This window comes from Poecilia mexicana, unplaced genomic scaffold (assembly GCF_051168715.1).
Source record: "Poecilia mexicana isolate PSO_F unplaced genomic scaffold, ASM5116871v1 scaffold_23, whole genome shotgun sequence".
Classification (NCBI taxonomy): domain Eukaryota; kingdom Metazoa; phylum Chordata; class Actinopteri; order Cyprinodontiformes; family Poeciliidae; genus Poecilia; species Poecilia mexicana.
Window position 1 is genome coordinate 12,290,109 of NW_028263392.1, and position 22,444 is coordinate 12,312,552.

Genomic DNA, 22,444 nt, shown 5'->3' on the forward strand with positions numbered 1-22,444 from the left:
ACCAACTTTTTCAAATCCTCCAGAGAATTTATTGTAGAAAACTCTTATTATTGCTCAGTGCCAATCAGATTGGGTCTTATGTTATCATCATTGCTCTCCATCTTTACACTCAAAATATAATAAATATAATTCAATGCTTTCTGCAGGAAGAACATTTCCTCTTAAACAGTTTTCTGAAAGAGTTTTTGTATTTATTAATGATGACCACATCTTTCCAAGGAGCTCTCTCCGTGATTCATCTACACTCCATCCTCTTCTCTTATTTGCTCGTGTACAGAAATTTCCCAACTTGGTGCTTTAAAAAAAAACTTCTCTGAACGCTTCCTATTACATTGTAGGTGTTTCTTGAGTAATTCAAAGTATTGCTCTATTTTAAGATAAATTACAGTTGAAATGTGATTAAAACTCCTAACATCCCGATTCCTCTGAGAGGCAGTTGGCCTCCCGCTGCACCTCCAGTTTCTCCGAGTCGTCTCCAAGCATCCTGTTGTTCTGTTCGTTCCTTATCTTATATTTACAGATGAACTCGTTGCTGGCCAGCGCTCCTTCTTTTTTGGGACAAGTAAATTTTGACTGAAGACGACTTTCCAAACGCTCTGCAAAAAAAAAAAAAAAAAAAGCAAAAAGCAAAATTTTGTTTTGACCATGCAGTTAATTTTGTAAAATGTCCATCAGCATTTCATTCAGTATTAAGATGTTAACAAGTAATATTAGATATGATTAATTAGTCTAGTTTGTCAACTGTGAATCCATTGTTATCTATCTATCTATCTATCTATCTATCTATCTATCTATCTATCTATCTAGCTAGCTAGCTTGCCCACTAGTTTGCTAGCCATCTAACTATTAGTTACAAAGGGATTAAAGGATGAATTTGGTTTGATTTAAAGAGAGACCGTAACAAAAATGTGTCTTATAATAAAGTTTATACAAAGTGTTCAACTTATAGTTTTACAACTATTCATTGGAATGATTTGGATTCATCTGGATTGAATATAAGTGAGCACAAACTAGACTTATTTGTCCAGTAAAATGCCTTAACATTTCTCTATAAGACACTTTATAAATTGATGATTTGAGAATTTTTAAGTCAAAAGAGTCATGTTTATGAATTATTTATAAAAATGGAAAGTAACTTTCCTTGAACTTTAAGAATTTTTGCGTTTTTTATTTCACTATTAGGAAAATGTTGTTTTTATGTCCAGACACTGAAAGTTTTCCAAAGCGGTGAAGTCATTTCGTACCTGCAGGAGTGATCGGCGTCATCAGGCGGTTCAGCTGGACGTTCCAGTGGCGTACGTGCTGACTGGCATTTCTCAGCCTCTCCTGCATCTCCTGGAAATCCAACAAAGTTTCACATCTGTGTCTGTCTTTTTGTCCCCCAAATCTAATTTGTTTCGCTTCATGTGTGTTTCTTTTGTCACCTCAAGGTGCTGATGGCTCCTCTTGCGAGACGCCTGCAAATTTCGGAGCTCCACCGAGGCCGAGTAGAGGGCGGACGGCGTGGTCTCGTCCACCGTCCCGTTTGAGGCTTCGCAAGTGGAGCTAAAGCGCTGTAAGATCTTCTCCTGTTCCTGGAGAATCTGAAACTGCCTCTTCTTCTCCTCTTCAGCCTCCAGCAACCTGAGAAGAGGAAGGGACAGAATGTCTCCATCGACACATTTCTGCAAACACGATTATAACGTGATGTAAGAACAGCAAGGGAAACCTCTCTAGCTCCTGTCGTGCCCTCTCCTCCTCCAGCCGAGCCTGGATCTCCATGTTGAGAGCTGCTTCCAGCTTCTGCTGCGTCAGCTCCAGCTCCTGGATCCGTCTCTTCTGCTGCTCGGCCTTCCTTTCCTTCTCCTGGATCTCAGCCTGCATGCTGTCCCTCATCTGGACAGAAGCAGACACACTGCAGCAAACTGGCGCCTTAACAACTGTACATCTTTGAAAAGCATTAGCAGAGCCTCCTGCACAGCCAACAAGAATGCAGCAAGTGGTTTCTGGATGGTAAACACTTGTCTTTTCCAGCAACCATTGTACAGTGCATACAGCTGGAAAACCAGTTAAAAAAAACATTTGCTCTTTAATTGCCAAAGTTACCTGGGAGGAACCAAATATTTCAACTGCCTGAAATAATCTGTTCCCCCTCTGTAACATGGGAACTGATCATTTTCTCAAAAACTCATTAATTGTATTTATTTCTCTCATCATGAACAACAAATCCTGTGGATTTGGGTACATTTGGTCTTTATCTGCCAAATGATCTGTTCCCCCTCCGTAACATGGGAACAAATTAAGAAAATTGATGTCACAGTGTTCCTTATGAATTTCTTACTACATTTTTTGTCTCTAAAGTCACAGCCATCTATAATGGTTCTTTTTAGGTAACAGCTAAATATACAATCATATCTTTAAAGAGCTGCGCCAAAAACAAACTTTGCAGGGGCGGGGGAAACAAACGCAAAAAGAAAAAACTAAGAATAAAAACTAATATGTCACCACTAATGTTTTGACTATTACGGTAAATTAGCCGGAGTAGCAAGTAGTGTTTACTAATGTACTAAGTTGGGAGTTTTATTTTACTGCTATCATTTTGCTGCTGTTGTCACATGTGTAAGTGAATGAGCGGGTTGAGTTTTGTGACTTTGACAAACCATTTCTGCCTCCTTCAGCTGCCGCTCCAGATCCATCTGCACCTCCCTCTGCTTCCTCCGCTCCCTCTCCTCCGACTCCCTTCTGCGGATCTCCAACTCTCGTGCATGCTGCAAAACGCAGAAGGTGAAGTGAAGCGCAACAAAATCCCCGAAACGCAACGGTGACAAAACTCCACCTTCTGCTCCATCTCACCTGGATGATGCTCTCAATTTCCAAATCCTGCTTCTCCTTCTCCATCCGCTCCATCTCTTGGAAGCTGGAGTCGTCCGATTGACTGCTCCGGCTGCTGCAGCTGCTCCGGGCGCTGCGGCTGCGCTCCCGGTTGCTGTGTTCTCGCTGGACGCGCCGCTTCAGCTTCAGCTCCTGGTGGAGGGAGGATTTGCCCTCACGCTGAAGACGGAGGGCTGTTTGAATGGCTGCAGAGGTAAGAAAACACAGATGAAGATGTTTTATTTCAGTTTTACTTGAGCAGGACGAAGATACAAGTGGAAAAAAAAACAATCAATCAAGTTTATCTGCTTCGCACATTTCAGCATTTCAAAGTGCTTTACACCATAAAAAAAACAAAATTTCAAAGTCTTAGAACATACAGTCAACAATTGAAGCATGTTTGATTAAAGTTTAATTTATAATGTTAAAATCAGCTGGGATTTTAGTCTTGATTTAAAGGATCTCAGTATTTCAGCTGCTTTGCAGTTTTCTGGAAATTTGTTTCAGATTTGTGGTGCATAGAAGCTGAACGCTGCTTCTCCATTTAACAGTGGAAGACTTGTATGACATTTTTACAAGCTTTCTTGTCCTGTTTAACCTCGTCTATCTAGCTTGGTTAGCTATTGACTATTCCGGACATTAACCCTTCCAGACTTAACGTTTTGGTGACGGTCCACCCAAATTTGCAGCACCGTAACTCCGCCACACTTTGAGATATCTGAAAAATCCCAATGGTTTCGGAAAGGGGAGGCGTTGCGCTTTCCAGCCAATATCGGGTTATTACGGTAATTTCACCCCCGCTGTAGCAGGGAGTGAAATCAGTGAGGGGCACTCTTTTGCGGTAAATTGTGAAAATGACTTGCTAGATATAGAAAGTTCCAATTCTAGAGAAATGGGCAAATATATTTACTCACAGGACATTTAAAGAACTTTGTACAATTACATTTGAAACTTAGGTCACAAAGGATTAACTTATTTCCAAAGAAAACAGCTGGGTGTTTTTTTTTAAGCAGTAGTATAATAAAAATGTGCAAAATGTGAATTTTACATAAAAGGTCCCCTTTAAATAATCATCCCTGCTCAGATGACATCAGTGTAGCACACACCTTGAGTCCACTCCACCTTCTGCCTCTGGTCAGAAGCGCTCATCTCGTAGGTTTTGTTGTGGGTTTTCACACAGAACAGGCAGCGTTTCCCGTCCCTGTCTGGAACAGGCTAAAACACACAGAAACAAAGAAAGCAAACAGGCTCAGACTCTGATAACGTGCGTTTGTGAAACGCAAATTCTGGGTGGATCAAAGTCCTGCCAACTCCTCACCCACCTCCACAACGCAGCTCCTGTCCAGCTGGATTTCCCCTCGCTTGTCCTTCAAGTCCTCGCTGACGTAGTAGGCCATGGAGGAGGACCTGAGCACGAACCAGCGCTCTGTCCAGTTCCTGCGCATGTGCCCCTTTTTCCACATGTAGCCCTGCGAAACGGGGGAGCACACTCTGGGTCAAACGTTTGGAGCGCATTCTCGCTTCCTGAGTGGATTCAGGAGGACCCACCCTCTTGAGGACATTGTGATACATCTCCAGGAAGACTTCGTGCAAAGCCAAGCTGAAGGCCTCGGCGCTGGTCACCCTCAGCAGCTGACCCGTACTCATCTGCTCCAGGAACGTCCACACCGACATGCCCTCTTCCTGCACCGTGGGGTCCTGGCTTATAAGGTCCTCTAAAGGCTTCCCGTCCCACTCCTGGCTCATAGCTGTGCAGATTTTCTTCAGGAGATATTCTACCTAGAAGCAGGAAAAATGTCACAACTGGGATTATTTATTTTGCAAGCACTTTAGATTAGAGAGCGCGTCTGGTTTTGTGCTTCTCTAGGAGAACGCTGCTGTGCTTATTGTACAGCAGAGGGGTATTTTTGTCTCTGACTTACAGGAAACCAAAAGCATTTTGGAGGAAGCGGAGGAAGGAAGAGCCTCATTAACTTACTTGTGCTTTAATTCTTTTTCACTGTGAAGAAATGTGAAACCACTTGGCTGTCAGGGCTGCACTTATTGGTGTTTTCGTCACTGTTATGTGGTTAGTTATTTTCTAAAGCATTATTTAGCAAACACATATACAAAAATAAGTGATTTTTCAATTTATTTTGCTGCATTTTTCAAAGAATAAATAATACTTGTCTGGTTCAGCAAAAGTTGTCAGAGTTTAGTTCCAGAGCGAGATTTAAACACCTAAAATTATTATTAGTTCACATAGATATGTGCGCTCAGATCAGTCTCACTGCATAATAAGTTAGTAGCACAAATATAACGCCACGGACGAGGGAAGGAACAGGAATAAGCTTCAGAATTATTTTACTGTTGTAGACAAAATAAAACATAGCGAAGCATCATTTTATATGAACTACTGCTGCTTTGAACAAATGAAAATGATGAAAATGATAAATACAAAAGCAGTAAAGACATGAGTGGTGATCCATGTTCAGAAATTCACCTTGACCAGCAAAGTTAGAGATTGTTAATCTAAAATAATCTGTAGGCAACTTAATGTGAAGACGTTCTGTGAAGTTTGGAGGATTTTTAGAGGTTTTTTGTTGCTTTGGAGCATTTCTAACATTACTATTAATATTTGCACAAGTGGTGCATTTCTTAAAACAGTACAAAGTGCAACATCTAGTTAACCTGTAAAAGCATATAAACATCACGTTTATACACAGATCAGTCCACGTCATGTTTTAATTTTGAACGTTCACTCCAGAAATGATTTGCAAAAAAAAAAAAATAATTATTTTATTATCTGTTACTCATCTCCCATTTCTCAGATTTTATCAGAATATCTACATTTACTTCCTTTGCAACCACAAGAAGACATGAGAGCAGGTAAAGGCGTGTTGGTGGATAAATCTGAGCTTCCTTTACCTCCTCTGCGATCATCACCAGTGGGTAGGTGTCCTCAGACAGCAGGTTGAACAAACAGAAGAGCTTAAAGCAGTTGCGCTCCGACAGCCTCTGCGACGTCACTTTGAAGTTCTTCTTCATGGTCATCATCCAGCACAAGTCGTCAAACCTTTCCTTGTCAAACATCCCCTCTTTCACCTGGAAGTACAGAAACGTGTAATAAAATGCGTCACATTAACTCACATTATGGTACTTTTCTTTCCTTTTTCAAACTAGTTCCTAAAGCCTTTTGTATCGAAGAAGATTAGAGCCACTGAAAAGAAAAATAATTCTGACTTTTTTTCTCAGAAAAAAAGTAAAATAAATTTGACTCTAATCCTCTTCCGTACTTTTGCCTTTCATTTCTCTTTGCCCTGTTTTCTATTGCTGTGTCACTGGCTCCCTTCATGTTTTGTCATGTTCTTTAAGTCCTTCTTGTTTTTACTGCTTGTATCTGCGCTACTTTTTTCTTAAACCAGATCAGGAAGACAACACAGGGTTTAGAAATATAATAATTACCACTTCCTATTTGAATTTACCCTCACAAAATAAAAGTCAACACTCCAATGAGCAAATATTAGTCTTACTTTATTAAATGTTGGCACACTTGCCTAGATGATCAAATCTAAAGATTCAAAAATTTTACAAAACAGCAACAAATGTTAACACAATTTAATAGCAGGACCATGGATTATTATATTTTGCAGTATTTTTTTTTGTGAATTAAATAATCCCTTTTTTCACTCATGACATGCGATGGTTTCTGCCCTCAAACTGATCCTAAAATACTTACTAATAAATTATTTAAGATGCATAGAAAAGTTGTATTAATAGTGTGTGCTACTTTGAAGTGCTGAATTTGACCTAAATAACTGATTCCAATAGGAAAAACATGGGATATTTGTTGCTTTTCAGAAACTAAACAACACTGCATATATAAAATAATTAACTTGTGACACACTTACTGACTTTCTGACAATTCCTATTAAATACATTTATTTTAAGCATTTTTAAAACGGATATTTTTGGTTGATTGTCTGGTAAGCTTTAAATAAATAACCTACGACTTCCTGTTTCTCACGGGTGTAAATGATGTAACACAACTTTAAAAGATGAGAACAGGAGAGTCGAAAAATGTCCACAAGGAAATTGCTCCTGACCTAAATGTGCAAATATCTACAGTCAGAGCAAAAGTTAGAGAATTTAAAACAGCTGGAACTATGACAAATATTTATATCTGCTTCAATGCAGAGTGTTGATGAGCTAAATACTTATATCTGCAGCAAACTACAAATCGCTTTGGTTACATAAAACTAAGATTGAGTTTTTTCCAAAACAAAAACTCCAGGTCTGCTGTGAAACAGATAAATATTTGGAAAATCATCTGATATATAAAGTTATGTACAGTATTGGATCTGTGATGCTGGGTTTTTTTCTTTTCCAAAGCTATTTGAAACTTTTTTTAGAGTGAATGGATATGAAAACATTTTAGGGAAATTGTAGATTTTAAAAAAGGAGTAAATTTCCACCAAAAACTCAGAAATGTTCTAGAAAGAACATGGACATTTTGAGTTTGAAAAGTCAAGAAGTTGCAAGAAAAAAACTCAGATTTCTTTTTTATTAATCTCATAACTTTTCTAGAAAAAATGTGAAAATGTAGGCTCCCTAGAATTCAAAACTTTGCTAGAAAAGACATGTAAAGTTATGAGTTTGAAAAGTAAAAAAAAAAAAAAAAAAAATCGCCTGAAAAAACTCAGAATTTTTTAGATTACTCTCATAAATTTTCTAAAAAAAAAAAAAAAAAAAAACAACTTGGAAATATTTGAACTTTAGAAGTAAAAAAATGCTATATTTCAAGTTTAAAAAGCCAAACATTTTTGACTTTTCAAAGTCAGAACATTTCCAAACAGTCCAAAATTTTATATTTCTTTCAAACTCAGAAATTTTCTTTATCTTTTTTTTTTCTCTAGAAAATTTCAGATGTAATCTCAAAATTCTTGTTTCTATTTTTGACAGAAATGTTTTAGATGGCTCTGGACGTACACAGAAGTATCTAAAACACCAGAAGCTTTTAAATAAAACCTGATTTTTTAAAATTATTTTTCAGGAGAAAAACGATCCAGACAGTTTTATGTCAAAAGAAGCTGCAGAAGCTGCAGCCGTACCTTATCCAGAATATATTTGTTGAGGTAGGGCATGTAGCCATGGTTAGAAACCGGACCATCGTCATCATCCTGGAAGTGCTCCTCCAGGGCAACCGGGTCATGTGGGATGTTCAGAACCGTGTACAGGTTGTGGGAAAGGACCTGAGGAGGAAGAACAAGTACAAACGTATCACTTTAAATCTCCTTATGCTTCTACACACTGCGATGTTTCCTCACAAACACAAACACAGGCAGCTTCCGGTGGCTGGTAGCGTGTCAGGACAGCTGTCTGCTACTTCCTGGGATTCCTCTGAGCAGCAAAGGCATGTGGAGACTGGACAGATTGAGATAAAACTTACCGAAGACGGAAAACCTGCAGAAAAAGGATGCCGACTTTGCCACTTTAAAAACAAATAAAATAAAAACCCTGACAGTAGAAATATTGAGTCACCGTTTGTTTCTAGGCCACAGGAAAAAGGCTGGACTTTGAGCTTGGATCTGTTCTCATGTTTTTGTTGGTATAAGTCTTAAATATTTTGTCCTCAAAAGGTGTGTTCAAGTGTTGCCTCACATACCACAAAACACAATCTCACAGGAAATCAGCCACACTTATAGTCTCTAGTTTGTCTTTGGACATGCGAAATAAAAAGTTAAAAAAAAGCAAAAAGAAATCAGTTCGAGCCTGAATATTTATTTATTTCTGTAAAATCTCTCTCCGCTTACCTTTAGCTGAGATTTGGACACCTTCCCGCACCTCTCCACGTCCAGCGATGTGAAAGCGTACCAGATCGACTTGAGGAGCTCGGATTTAAGGTCCATTTTCCGGAGACCGCTTTGTGCGCAAGAAGAACTACATTTCCGAGCGGTGCGCTTCGTTTTTTTTTTTTTGTTTAGTTTTCTTGTTGGTTTTTTTACGCAGCGGGGGGGATATTACAAATAACGGCAGAGCTCAGAGAAGGCTGCGCTCACTAAAAGAGCCCAAAGCAGACAGATGTAGGGCAAACTTAAAGAGGCGGAGTAAACGGAGATAACGCCTAGAGTTCAAAACTGTAGGCTCGATTCTTACAATTTTACGCATGTTTAAGACAGAAAACGCGCCTTTACGCACACCTTTTCCCAGTTCGCGACGCAAATGCGGTCTCCTATGGAATGTTGGAAGCATAATATTTACATTTTGGAGGAGTTGTCAGGTCATGTGCGAGGGTGCAGAGTTTAGAAAAACATCCTTTCACCGTGACTTTATGTTTTATTGAGACTTCAATCAGGAAACGTTCAAAGAAATGAAATGTGATTTGTCTGACGTTTATTCCGTCAGTTTTTTCATGGTTAAAGATGTTGTTCCAGACAAAACTAAAACGATCACTCCATACTCCAGGCTTAATTCCGATATTTAGCTTGTGATGTGCAGCTCATTTAGCTTAATGTTTTGTATATAATCAGAAACTGGCTTTGAAGTATGTTTCTGATTATTGCTCTGTCGTGACAAACAAAAGTTTCAAAAGCCTTGACCAAACGGTCCCTCTTGAATCAAACTTGAAGGGACCTAATATGCAAAAATCTCCTTTTTCACATTTTTTATACTTTTATTTGGGACTCAACTACTTCTAAAAACAGCCCAAGAACTAAAATAAATAAATAAATAAATAAATAAATAAATAAATAAATAAATAAATAAATAAATAAAGTTATTGTGTGTTGATGTCTAGAAAATGAGCCATTTCAAAAACCTCCAGATGACTAACAGGTACTGTGCCATTACCTAGCAAACAATCAGAACTCCAGCATTTTGGTGTTCTGTACAGTGGCTGATTCCAGCAGCCACTGTACAATGGCTGCTGGAAAAGACAAGTGTTTTAGTGTTGACTTATCGTTCAGACATTACTTCCTGCATTATTGTTGGTTGTGCAGGAAGTTCCACTTCTGCTTTTCAAAGTTGTACAGTTGTATAATTGCACATCTGTTTGCAGCCATTTTCACCTGTGAGTGTAAACATTGAGTTTGAGGGGGCGTGGCTAGCAGGAGCTTATTTAAACCCTAAAACAGCTCAAAGAAGGACTGACCAGACTAAAATCTTGTTATCAAAGAAGAATTCTTATTTTTTATTCTAAAGCCCATAGAGCTTTGGATGAAGCTTTCAAACCTAAAGAAACGTTACCCTCTGCCAAGTATGGCATTTTCAACTTTACCTTAACAATGTTTCCCAACTGTAACTATGATAATTAAATGTAAAAATGTTATGGTCAAACTGCAACTCAACCCAATATTTTTGGGGGTGCACATGCGTCAACAATGGAAAAAGAAAAAAGTAAGTCAATAAAATACCCAAATTAATGTGATATTCATGCCTCATGATGAGAGACTGTGACCTCTGGTCTGAACTGTGCCTGCTGGTCTGGTGTCCCTTCAAGGAAAATAGGTCAAACATTAGCCATGCCATCACACAAAGCCTCCACACGACTTGCTGGAGCAAAAGTAGGCTAATCAATAGAATAATCAGATCATGAAAATGGTTGTCATGGTTCCAGCCTATAAAACCAGACCCTGTACACATGAACCCAGCACATACATGTGGTATAATTCATTGACCGATTCTAGATTTTTAGTAAACACAGCTTCGTTCATGTTGTTTCTGAAGCCGTCTTTTATGGCCACTTAATCACCGGCATCTCAGGTGGGAGGCGGAAACGAACCATCATTCACTCGGCTACAAGTCACAGTTATTTGGCCAAAGGTCCTGATGATGATTGAATTTCTTCCTGGTAGAGAGGATTTACAACTCTGGCACACTTCGATGAGTTCACACGGAAAATCCAAGCTCTGTAAAATGCAATCAGCAGTGAGAAAATAAGAACTCATTGACTTCCAGGCAATGCATAGCAAGTATTTTATTATATATACGCTTGATTAGTAATTCTGTGTTTGCATGCAGTCACTGCTGCATTGCAAGAGTGATTCCTCCATTTATACATTTAATCCATTCAAGGGCAGCAGACCTTGACATTTCCATCCCCCGCTCTAATCAATAGGCTGTAATGAAGCAAAGATTTTTCATTTATAGTCGACAGATATAGCTTAAAGTCTCAGTCATGCTGCTGACAGGAAGAACAACAAGAAACACGACATCAATGAACACAAAACACATGTAAGAGGACGGAGTTCTGCAAAGAAATGCAAAACTTCATAGTTAAAAAAACACCTTTACACTCATTAGAGATGCATAAAATCCCGTTTCAAGACAGTTTTCATGCTAATAATTGTACATGCGACACATCTTGGAATAAACTCCAGTTTTTCTTTCTGGGATCATCTACAAATGTAGTGACATCTGGGAAAATAAAAGCCACATTCAGTGAAGATGACCGCAGGCGGGTCTATATACAGCATGTAAGTTTTTGTGATGGGGAAACTAAATGAAGCGGAGACGAGCCTAAATATTTAGACAGGGGAATTCCTTCACCTTCCTTCAGGTTTTAGCTGAACAAAGAAAGCAAAGAAAATTCACATAAATCACACAATCAGTGACACTTCTTAATATATACATTTATAGATAATTTATATTATGTTACTATTGAACACTGTCATCACCATGGCACCGAGTTGTAGCTGCTGCAAGTTTTAGAAGTTGCTCAGATTGAGACAATTTCTATCCACTTCCACGGGGGAGAAACACCGAAGAAGTCAGGATTCCTGCAAAGTTTTGAAAAATTTGGAATATGTATTCAGTATTTTTTTTCTTTCTTTTCTCCTACCTTCTGTCTTTTTTCTTCCTTTTTGTTCTCCTTTTTTTTCAGTCCTTTGTTTTTTATTCATCGTCATTTCTTCCTCCTATGTTTCCACCTTCTTTCCAACTTCCCATCATCCCTTGTGTCTTTTATTCTTTCTTTCTGCATATCCTGCTTCCTTCCTTCTTTCCTTTCATGGGTCCAACCTAAATCTCTTCTCTTCCCTCCCTCTACCATAGAAAGCTTAAATATCTGGTACCCAATGTTTTGGCCCCAACTTGTGCAAACGTCGAGGCTGAAGAAATATTAGTTAAGGGAGAAAATGATGAGCTAGAGTTGTTTCTAAACATGAGCAGCAGCTGCTGAATCTTCTAATACTCACCTCAAATGGGCCAAATTCACTAAACAGATTTAAATGTGGCAACTGTAAGAACTTAAGAAATATCTCTACTTGCATCCCAAGTACAACAATTTACATCAAATTGCCATCTATGAGCTTTAAAGGGGACCTATTTAAATTTTGCAAATTTTTATACTGCCATTTGGGTCTAAACAGCCCAAGCGTTAAAAAAAAAACAAAAAAGACACTCAGCTGTTTTTTTGGCAATACGTTAATGTTTTTTGGTGTCTGGGAAATGAGCCGTTTCAAAAACCTCTGGAAAGTAACTTCACAAATCAGCAGGCACCGCCTGTTGCCTAGCAACCCCAGCGGAGTTCCAGCATGTTTGGTCAGCTGGTTTTACCGCTGTATGCGCTGTACAATGGATGCTGGAAAACAGAAGTGTTTTGTTGTTGACTTACCATCCAGAAACCGTTTGCTCCATTGTTGTTGCTTGTACAGGAGGCTCTACTTCTGCTTTTCAAAGATGGTTGTATAATTGCGCATCTTTTTGCACCCATTTTGTGTGCGAGTGTAAATGTTGAGTTGGGGGCTGTGGCCAGCAGCAGGTTATTTGAATTTAAAGTGACCAGATGCCCTAAAACAGATCAGTCATGCAGACTAAAATCTCATTACCTAAGAATTATTTGTGCAAAAAAAAAAACTAATAATAATGTAATTAGTATGTTTTGATTAACCCGTAAATCTCTCCTAATGTGGTCTGGGAAGCATAATAGGTCACATTTTTGATTCTTTCGTCCTGAACAACAAACCTCCTGTTCCTATACTTTACTTCTCTGAGATGTCATCCCTCATTCAGAACCAACCTGTCAATACAACAGTCAGATCTTTAGTGTGCCACGACACGTCCGTGCTGTCTGGGTGTCAGTTTGTTGGCCAGAAGACAAGCCAGGGCAATGCCCCCGATCTGTGTGAAGGCCAACCCTAAAACAGAGGCAGCAATATGGAAGACGTTGTCGTTGACCAAGCTGAAGACTTTCCGGAAGCAGCCGTGTGGATGGATTCCTGCAGCCGCCACTCCATCATTGTCATCCGACAGGAGCGGCCGATTCCTGCAACCTTTCCGCCTCACACAGCAGCTGTCGGGAAGGGAGACCGAGGTGCCGTTCTCAGCGGGAAGGAAAGTCATGTGCTGGATGGCCCAGTCCGAATTCAGCCAGTCGCGCCAACCCTCAGCACCGCAGCACTCCAAAGCTCTCTGCAGGCTATCTAGAGCGTCGGCACGGCCTTCATCCTCCGTGTAGCCTGCCACGGCTCGGTGCAAGCCACTGCGAAATCCTCCGGCGATGTCTTCACGGTAGAAGAGCCCAGAAAGTCCAGCAGCCAAACCGGCAACTAGAGTAGCAAGTTGGAAGAACCCATAGGCCCTCAGGACGCAGGGCAGATTTGCAGCCACCCCAAGGCAACCGAGGAACCCCCAAGCAGTAACAGCGGCCCCGGTAGAGAGAAGGATAAGCGGGGCGTTGGGGTACCGATTGGCTGATAGGGTCATGTAGTCCGCCAAGGAGATCTGCGCCCAAACACCAAGGGTGAAGATGGCTAACCCAGCTGCCCAGAAGAGGCAGCTGAAAGCCAGGAGACCCAGACGGAGGAGGTGCATGACTCCCACTGGGCGACAGCAAGGTGGGGCAGCACCCACCGGCGGGGGGGCAGGAGGCGCCAGCGAGGCTTCGGAGCAAACGGACAAAGACAGACGCTGGTGCTGCTGGTGAAGCTGCTCCTCTTGGTCTTGGTAGGGAGGCAGCAGGTAGCCTGGGATGGCCGAAGGTCGCCGAGGAAGAGGAGGAGGAGTGAGCAGGTTCACACCAAGCGGGGAGGAAAGTCTTCTGACCGCTAGCTGCTCCCGCTCCCAATCCAAAGCCCGTCTGCTGGGACTCGGCCGGGCCGACAGCGAGTCATAAGGGAGTGCAGAGCTCATGGTCTCCGCTCAGGCTTTATCCGCTCGCCCCCTTCTTTTTTTTTTACACACTCCCCCTTTTGTCTTCCTTCCTTTATCAGAGTCTTCCCTCCTCCTCCTTCTTCTTCTTTACGACCGGTTATTAATCCGCCACCAGGAGCTCCAACGCCAACCGGACTGTAAATCACAACGATGGGACTCGAGTCGAGTCTTTATCTGCATCCACAGCTGCTCTATTTATCCGTTTATTTGGAAATTGTTTTTCTACCTGCATGGTCAACGGTCCTTCAAATTCTTCCGCTGACGGTTACTTCCCGACGTCTGTCTGCTCGCCGCTGCCCCTCGCTCTGGTCAGGGGATTGCAGAGGGATTGTAAACCGATGGACCCCCTCTCTCGGTGTGGAGGAGGTTTTCCTTCCAGGTTTATTATTTTCCAATATGGAGGAAGGCTGCAGAGAATCTTAAACACCAACACTTCTTGGAAAACAATGAATGAACACCTGTTGGTTAGTAGAAAATACATATTTTCTGAAAGTATTTTATCTGAAAAGAAAGCATTAGTGAAACCAATTAGAGTTACAGAAAGAAATAATAAAAATTAATTAATAACAGTATAAATATTTAATATGCCTGGAAAATATGGTTGTGGTTAAAATACTCTAGACTTTTTCACATTAGGAAAATTAATGGAAATTACATAATGTGACAAAAATTACAACTTTTACAAGTCGAACAACTGGCTTGTAAAAATTATTACACAGGTAAAGCTGAAATAAATATTAAGTTATTGTCCAATTATCAATAAATATGGAGAAGTAATTCTGGTGTGCTTACTACACTTAATTCAAATGACTAAATACTTTAAATTGAGCAGAAACAGATATGCAAATTATTACTTTGCTACTCTTTTTTGCTCTTAGTGATTCATAATAATGTTATAAAAGCCACAACTTGAATTCCAAAGCATTATTTTAAATGTATTTTTCTTCCAAAAGTTTTATCTCTAGGGTTAAGGTATGTAAGCCTTTACAATATGTAAATTGTTTGAAAACTTACTGAACTCCCATTGGTATAAAGAAAACCTTTTGAAGTATTAAAACAGCTATGACCATTTTTAGACTGTTTTTAAAAGAATTTATCTTTAGTATGCAAAATATTAGCCAAAATATTTACATCCAAGTTGAAAATGTACAACTTTTTGAGTCATTAATAATAGAAAATTGCAATATAAATACATGATTGTTGTTGTTTTCTGTTTTAGGTTCAAATACTTTGATCAACTTCAGTCTTGATTAAAACTATCAAATGTAGTTTTAATCTATTGTTAAAATGTAATAATGTGAATCCTTTCAACGCCAGTTTGATTACATTATGCAAACTTTTTTAGGTATATTTTAGTTGTCTGTTGTTAAATAAAGCAAAGTAACATAACAGCAGTTATATGAAGTGGAAGTTGTTAAGATAATTCATTATAAATTAATTCAGTTTTTACAGTATTTCTAACTGGATGACTTATCCTTTTGATTAAAAAACCCAGTAAGGATTAATTTGATATTTTTTCTCAATGATTAAGTGTGCTCACATTATAGAATATATTATTTGTTGCAAAATGCTTCAATAACTCTGTTGAGTTAAAATCTTTGTTTGAATAACCCCAAACAAATTCAGTAACATTTTCTGGTCCATTTTGTGCTTAAATATAACTTAATTTCATAATATAACTGGTTTTAATTTAGTTTTTATTTTACATGCTGCAGCATTTTGTCATTTTTCTCAGATAAATACAAATATAAATGACTTATAACCCAACATATGGCCTTCACTTTGCATGCAGGACCCATTACTCCACGTACAGCGTCCAGTCTGCCGGGATTCACTCCAAACACCTGCTGATCTAATAATAGAAAGCCAATTTCAGACCTCTGACCCTTCCCCACTATTATTGTGCATTTATTGCACTCTGTCGGCTGAGTGGGCGACACAGTCACACGCTGGTGCCCCGTTGAACGGCTGGGTCGGTTTTATGGAGGTGATTCCTGCTCGACGAATGGCCTTCCCCCAATCAGCCAGAGCTCATTAAAACCTCTCAGTTAATTAAACTCATTCAGATGATGCCTTTTATAAGGAGGACCATAACACTGACATTATGGCTGAGGGGGAGGATATGTGGATTCTGGAGTTATAGCAGCAAAATTTGGAGGTCATACACTTTTCAGCTGCTGCGTTATTATCCGCCAAGTAAATCATTCATTTACTTCTTCGAATAAGGAAAAACATCACCTGACATAAAGGAAAAAAGTCCCAAAGCCAGTGGACTTTGTTTCGTCTTTTTGTTTTATTACCGGTTAGAATTATCGACACTAATGTTTCACTTAACTGCACCTCTTTACAATAATGTCTTCCAAAGTTAATATCAAGTTTACTTCAAACAAATAATAAATAAATGTAGTCACCGAGAAGGAAATTTCTGACAAAAAACAAATAAAATTTCCACATTAATTTCACACATTTGCAAGAACGACAACACATTTTCCATAATTAAAGGCAGAAATGTAATATATGTTGTTTGTTTATCTGCTGTTAAATATTATATATTTATACTATAAAACAATAAGAAAGTGAAGCAAACATTCATGGAGCAAGAGTCATTTATTGAACTCACCTATGATTTTAACTTACAGCATAATTGCACAGTACAAAAAATACAATGTGGGATTGATTTCTGTCAAACAAGTTTAAAAAAAAAAAATGTTCCACATAATTTACCCACAGGTTGATACATTAAATGAAGCTATAATTTCACACAAATGGCATATGATTATCTAAATGCTTCCTTATTTTGGTCAGCAGCTTCCATATGCATCTCCATATGTTTGTTCAGTTTGGCCTTTGATGGAAATGTTTTCCTGCACACCTCGCAGGTCGGCTTCTCCCTCCTCTGCCCGGAGTGGCTGTGTTTGTGGCGCGCTAGCTCCGACGAGCTCTTAAACCTGAGCTCACAGGCGTCGCAGGGGTACGGCCTCTCCCCGGTGTGAATCCTGCGGTGCAGCTGAGCCTCGCTGAGCGTCAGGAAGGACTTCTCGCAGTGTCCGCAGGGGAATGGCCTCTCCCCGGTGTGGATGAGGTTGTGTCTGGTTAGGGCGTACGGCTTAGAGAAGCCCTTCCCACAGTGGGTGCAGGGGTATGGCCGTGCACCGCTGTGGGAGGCAATGTGCTCCTGCTGGGTTTTTTTGCTCTTGAATCGTTTCTCACACTGCGGACAGGAGTAGGGCCTGTCATCCAGGTGTGACCTGTGATGTTTGGAGAGCTCTCCCTGCGACAAAAACCCCTTCCCACACTGCGAGCAGAGGAACGGTTTCTCCCCCGTGTGCATCCGCTCGTGTCGGGCCAGCACGGACGCCAGCGTGAAGCTTTTGGAGCAGTGGGCGCACTGGAAAGGTCTCTCTCCGGTGTGAACCCGGAGGTGCTTGACCAGCATAAAACGGACGGAGAACTGTTTGTTGCACTGCTTGCACTGATGTGGTCGCTCCCCAGTATGAGTGGATAAATGTCGCTTAACGTCAGACCTGCGGGTGTACGTTTTCTCGCAGTGTGGGCATTTGAACTGCCGCTTCACCCGATGCGCCTGCCTGTGCTGGGCGCGGGCCAGCAGCGTGTCGAAGCCGTCGCCGCACTGCTGGCAGATGTAGCGCCTGATGCTGATATGGGACTTCCTGTGCTCCAGCAGCTCGTCGTCGGTGGGGAAGCTCCTGCTGCAGATGGAGCAGATGTGAGGCAGCTGGCTCTCCGACAAGTGCGATTTCTTGTGATGGACGGTCAGCGCCCGCAGGTTTGCAAAGGAGCCGCCGCACAGCTGACAGGAGAAGGAAATCGCCACGCCGTGATGTTTGCTCTCATGCTTCGCTAAATCCCAGGAGTGTTGGAAGGTTCGGTCGCACTGCGAGCAATGAAAGGGTCTTTCCCCTGTGTGCGTGAGCTGGTGTCTCCTCACGTCAGACGTCCGAGTGAAAGTTTTCCCGCACGTTTCACACGTCAGAGATCTCTTCCTGCTGTGAGCCTGAGGACCGCCATCTTGGTTCTCGCCGTTTCCTTTAGGGAAAAGCTTGATGGACGTGAATATTTCATCTGAGTTGGACGGGGACGGGATAAATTTCTCCCCTGTGAAACTCCTATACACCTCGGTGCAAACGCTCTGCATGTGGAAGTGAGGAGGACTGGTGCCGTCCGAGACGTGGAAGGGACAGCGAGAGCAGGTGAAGATGATTGACATTACCTCATCTGAATAAAGACAGAAGGTAAAGAGTGGAATTAAACTGGATCATTTAACATTTAATCACTGGCACTGCTGGTTAAGAGTCTCGCTGCAAAAAAACTAAATCTTACAAAGTATTTTTGGTCTAGTTTCTAGTTCAAACGTCTTAGCAGACATGAAATAAGACAAAAACTAACTTACAGGTACTTCTCAGCAAGATTTATGGGCTTGTTGTAAGTCAATACCTCCTTAATATTCATAAAACATTACAAGTTCCACTGGCAACTTATTTCACTTGTGAAATGGGACAAAAGTCTATGCTTAAGAATGACCAGTGGCGCCCTCTGCTGGATGGAGTTCAAACTACAACACTAAAAGAAGGTTTAAGCGGACATTAGTAACTGGAACTAAATTTAACTTATTGAACCATTAACCAACAATCAGTTGTAAATTGATTAACTGTATACATCCCTTCTTTGAAGTGTTACGGGATGAGCTCTCCTGCTGGCAGAAAGGAGCTGAACAAAGTATTTCTAGTGGGATTATCAATTCAGTTCTTCAACAAGTCAGGTTACCTTTATCTGTTCCTTTGATTGCAACCACAGAAGGGTCAAAGGTCACATGAACTGCACTCCTGTGAAATAAGAACCCACAATTAAAAAAAAGTTAATATATTTTTCTACAACTTGAAAAACAGATTGCAGATTAATCAAACTTACCAACAGAAACAAACCTAGAAATATGTACTGTTAGCAGTGTAGTAAATAGATTTGATTAGTTTAGTTGACCACTTAAACCAAATTTAATTAAAAAAAGTAAAGCAAATGTATGTTGAACAATACTATTATAATTGTTAAGTATAGGATCTATACCCTACTGTCAGCAGTAGCATGCTATTAATATTACATTATTGTTAAATACTTACGGAAAAAATATGATCTTGCTTTTTTGAAACTTGCAGTAGTGTTTAAAAGACATTCGCAATCTATGCTTGAGATTTTAGGACAAAAATGTGAAATTCTTTAATTATCTGTTCTGCAGAGTTTTTTTCTGTAATGTTAGATTGTATTTGTTGAACACAAAGTTAACATAAATGGGTTGGAGTGCATAATGGAAATAAAGGGATTTAAATGCAAAGCTTATGCTGCAGCTGTAAGAAATAAAGCTCACGCAAGCTGTCGTTTGTGACAAATTAAAATTGACGAAACAATTATAGCAGGAATGTTCCTGTACTTTTTTATTGCGTCGTTCTTTTCTCCTGCTGTCATCCTCACTTCCTCCATCTTCTGCCATCTTGGCGAACCCGTCTGTGAACATGTGGACGTGCAGATGTCGGGTTCCTGCAAAGCATCTGCTTCACTGAAGACATCGGCAATGACCTGGTGAACGACAGGCTGGTAGCTGTCCACAGCTTCTGTCATCTCTGTTTCGTCTTCTGTTGTTCTCTCCGTTTTGTCCTGTGTTTCATCTGACGCATACAACGGCCCAATCTCACTTCCTAAGCTCTCCTTCCTCAATGCAAACGTTTTGGTCAAAGTTTCCAAAGCTTTAGCGACACCTGCAGCTTCCCCGGTTTCCTCCTCACCACCAGCGCTCACACCTCCACTCAAAGCAACTATTTCTTCTTCGTAACACTCTGTCTGAACTTGGATCTCAGGTGATTCTGCGTCCAGATCAGACGCTCTGACTTCCACTTCGGTGTAAAAGGCTACAACGCTGCACTGCCCTGCCTCAGCCAGAGTGATACGGGTCAGCGTGTTTGCGTAGTTGTGAACAGAATCCTGTCCAACGGATAGATTTGTCTTTTGCGAGGGAGGAACTGACAGAGCAGACATGATGCAGCTGCCAATGGTAGAACATGGCCCATCTGTGAAGGAAGAAAACTATTTTATTGAAGAATACTTCCAAATGGTGTGCTGTTCCGTCTTAACTTACATGTCATCTTCAGTAATCCTGAGCTTTTGTAGTGCTTGAAGACGGAGCTTAGCTCCTCTGATGATGACTGGATGCAGTCTTCCAAAACAGACGGAGCAGAGATGAACCAGGCGGTCGTCTGCAGACACAGAGCAGATCTATTAAAGGTGACCCACTAAGCTTCCTTGAACATGTCAAGATAGGTCTATGGTCTATACAGATCATGTTCATTACCTTTTTGCACAAAATTATTCTTAGATCATGGGAAATCAGTCTGCTCAGTTCCATGTATTTTGAGTTTTTTTGGGTCTCTGGCCATTTTAAATCCAAAAAAGCTGCTGCAACTCAACCCACATAAAAATGACTGCAAACAGATGTACGATTAATACAACCGTACATCTTTGAAAAGCAAAAGTAGAGCCTCCTGCACAAGCAACAAGAATGCAGCATGTGGATTCTAGATGGTAAGTCAACAACAAAACTCTTGTCTTTTCCAGCAGCCATTGTACAACGCATACGGCGATCAAAAATAAACCTTAAAACAAAAATAAGCTGAATACTTGTGCTGCCTTCCAAAAATAATCATATCTTTTGAACATGTTCAGGCTTTTTTACCTCACAATCACAAACTTTTTTTGTTGGGATTTTATGTGATAGAGTGGAAGGAAACCGAAACATGTTTTAAAAAAAATCTGTAGCATGCATTGGTGTTCACTCCCCCCTTTACATTGATACCCTAAATTAGAAAAAAGTCATCATTAAAAATATGGAAAACCACCTTAACTACCTTATATTGGTCTGAATAATTTTGAACAGAGCTGTACCTGCTTGAGGTCTGGAACCGGAAGTAGCTTCTCCAGCCTTGATAGCAGCTCCCACAATAACACCTGTAGCGCTACATCGTACTGTTGACCATATTCAGCAGGGAACACCTCCTATCATAAACAATTTATCATCTTTAAAACTGTTTCCTTAAATCAAAGCAGAGAAATTATGAATTCAAATCACCCTCACCTGGAAAAAATAGGCCCTCTCTGCCGGATCTTTAAGCAAGCTCTGAACAAGTGCAACAAAAGTCGACTCGGTCGTTTTAACATCTGGATCCATGCACTGCTGCGGAGATTGCATCGTTAAACAAGTGTGAATTAAACCATTAATAGTTATTTTTTTAAACTTACATCTGGAGAACTAACAGGCAGCCTCTCCAAGTAACTCTGGATTCCTTGAGCGTCGACTTCTCCTAAAGCAGAGCCTTTGCAGAGCTCCAAGATCAGCTGAAAATGCCAATAAATGGTGTTACCACAAATATGAGAAAGGAAAACATTTGCTTGTGACACAAACTGCTGCTGACCCTGGCTCTTAGGCCGAGGAGGAGCTGTGCTCTCTGTTGTTGGTTGATCAGGCGGGGCACTGCGTCCGTCACCATGCACACAAACTCCTGCACCTTCCAGTAGTTCATCACGTCCTTCTGCTTCACCACATGCCACATGGCAGCAGACAGAAGCTGCAAAGGGGGCACCAGGAGGCGAAGGGACTGCAAAGGCAAGCATGGGTCTGGAACAGAAAGTTGTAGTGTGAAGAAATGGTCTCTAGAGGGCAGCAATAAGTAACTCAGGAGGAGTTTATAGTTTAACTTGCAGCTATCTTTTTAATTTTTCGATTTTTTCAAATACTTCACATTAATTACATATTATAGGAGTAGTAATCTATTTAAACAAGAAAAACACACAATTATTAATTCATATATATTCAGTTCGGTATGTGATCATCTGAGTTGACCGGTTATGAACTGGAATAATTCCTGGAGAGACCTCATTTAATTGCGCCGACTAATAAATTAACAGCTCTAGTATAAATAACAAAGTGTAATATTTAATAATGTAAAAAGTCCCAAGCAATACAATGATCATGGTTGTTTAGGGTTAGGGTTAAAAATGTTGTTTAAAAATGGTTGTTTAAAAATGTAACGATTTCATTAAATAGACGGGGCCCAAGTATCAGATTAGTAGTTAAGATATAGTCAGCGATTAATTTAATTAAAAGCAATTCATTCAGATACATACCGATCATTTTTTGTTTTGATTTGAGAGCCTCCATTAGCGCGCAAATAAATCTGCTATAAAATATATTTTTTGTTTCAGCCGGTTGCGTTGTTAGAACGCAATCGTCCCTTCCTCAACTCCCCTATCGAGTTTCCGCTTTTCAAAATAAAAGCCTCAATAATACGAAACAATTTTTCTCCCCCTCCCACCCACCCCTGATCTCCCCCCCACCCTCTCCCCCACAGAGTACGTACACATCCTACATTATCCAGACCGTCAATTTAACGATACGTGGTTG

The 22,444-nt window shown here is 40.4% G+C and overlaps 3 protein-coding genes across 4 annotated transcripts; all 3 read right to left on the reverse strand.

Moving 5' to 3' along the window:
- Positions 1-6: 6 nt before the first annotated feature.
- def6c (DEF6 guanine nucleotide exchange factor c) lies at positions 7-9,065 on the reverse strand. Its single transcript, XM_014981282.2, has 12 exons — positions 8,643-9,065; positions 7,941-8,081; positions 5,758-5,934; positions 4,399-4,629; positions 4,173-4,319; positions 3,957-4,065; positions 2,833-3,056; positions 2,640-2,747; positions 1,709-1,875; positions 1,425-1,623; positions 1,245-1,335; positions 7-596 (listed from the first exon to the last, which is right to left on the reverse strand). The coding sequence occupies exons 1-12, from the start codon at positions 8,736-8,738 to the stop codon at positions 409-411; spliced, it is 1,878 nt and encodes a 625-aa protein (XP_014836768.2). The 5' UTR covers positions 8,739-9,065; the 3' UTR covers positions 7-408.
- A 3,805-nt stretch (positions 9,066-12,870) lies between these two features.
- On the reverse strand, positions 12,871-14,051 carry LOC106914459 (tetraspanin-7). The gene has a single exon (XM_014981249.2). The coding sequence runs from the start codon at positions 13,957-13,959 to the stop codon at positions 12,871-12,873; it is 1,089 nt and encodes a 362-aa protein (XP_014836735.1). The 5' UTR covers positions 13,960-14,051.
- Positions 14,052-16,568: 2,517 nt separating this feature from the next.
- Positions 16,569-22,321, reverse strand: LOC106914472 (uncharacterized). 2 transcript variants are annotated; one of them, XM_014981280.2, is made up of 9 exons: positions 22,168-22,321; positions 21,456-21,658; positions 21,283-21,378; positions 21,119-21,214; positions 20,929-21,039; positions 20,126-20,243; positions 19,424-20,057; positions 18,766-18,824; positions 16,569-18,216 (listed from the first exon to the last, which is right to left on the reverse strand). In XM_014981280.2, the coding sequence occupies exons 1-9, from the start codon at positions 22,199-22,201 to the stop codon at positions 16,757-16,759; spliced, it is 2,811 nt and encodes a 936-aa protein (XP_014836766.2). In that variant the 5' UTR covers positions 22,202-22,321; the 3' UTR covers positions 16,569-16,756. The 2 variants fall into 2 exon arrangements, with proteins under 2 accessions (XP_014836766.2, XP_014836765.2); XM_014981279.2 differs by having other exon boundaries at positions 21,119-21,217.
- Positions 22,322-22,444: the final 123 nt, after the last annotated feature.

What these genes read in the sequence shown, in the direction of transcription:
- def6c (XM_014981282.2), bottom strand. Translation starts at nt 8,738, where the DNA reads ATGGACCTTAAATCCGAGCTCCTCAAGTCGATCTGGTACGCTTTCACA. An exon ending in GAAGGTGGAGTGGACTCAAG is followed by an intron (nt 3,057 to 3,956) that starts GTGTGTGCTACA and finishes TTACCTCTGCAG; the next exon opens with CCATTCAAACAGCCCTCCGT. An exon ending in AAATTGAGAGCATCATCCAG is followed by an intron (nt 2,748 to 2,832) that starts GTGAGATGGAGC and finishes TGCGTTTTGCAG; the next exon opens with CATGCACGAGAGTTGGAGAT.
- LOC106914459 (XM_014981249.2), bottom strand. Translation starts at nt 13,959, where the DNA reads ATGAGCTCTGCACTCCCTTATGACTCGCTGTCGGCCCGGCCGAGTCCC.
- LOC106914472 (XM_014981279.2), bottom strand. Translation starts at nt 22,201, where the DNA reads ATGGAGGCTCTCAAATCAAAACAAAAAATGATCG. An exon ending in CGGTTCCAGACCTCAAGCAG is followed by an intron (nt 20,244 to 20,928) that starts GTACAGCTCTGT and finishes CTGTGTCTGCAG; the next exon opens with ACGACCGCCTGGTTCATCTC. An exon ending in AATCAAAGGAACAGATAAAG is followed by an intron (nt 18,217 to 18,765) that starts GTAACCTGACTT and finishes GTCTTTATTCAG; the next exon opens with ATGAGGTAATGTCAATCATC.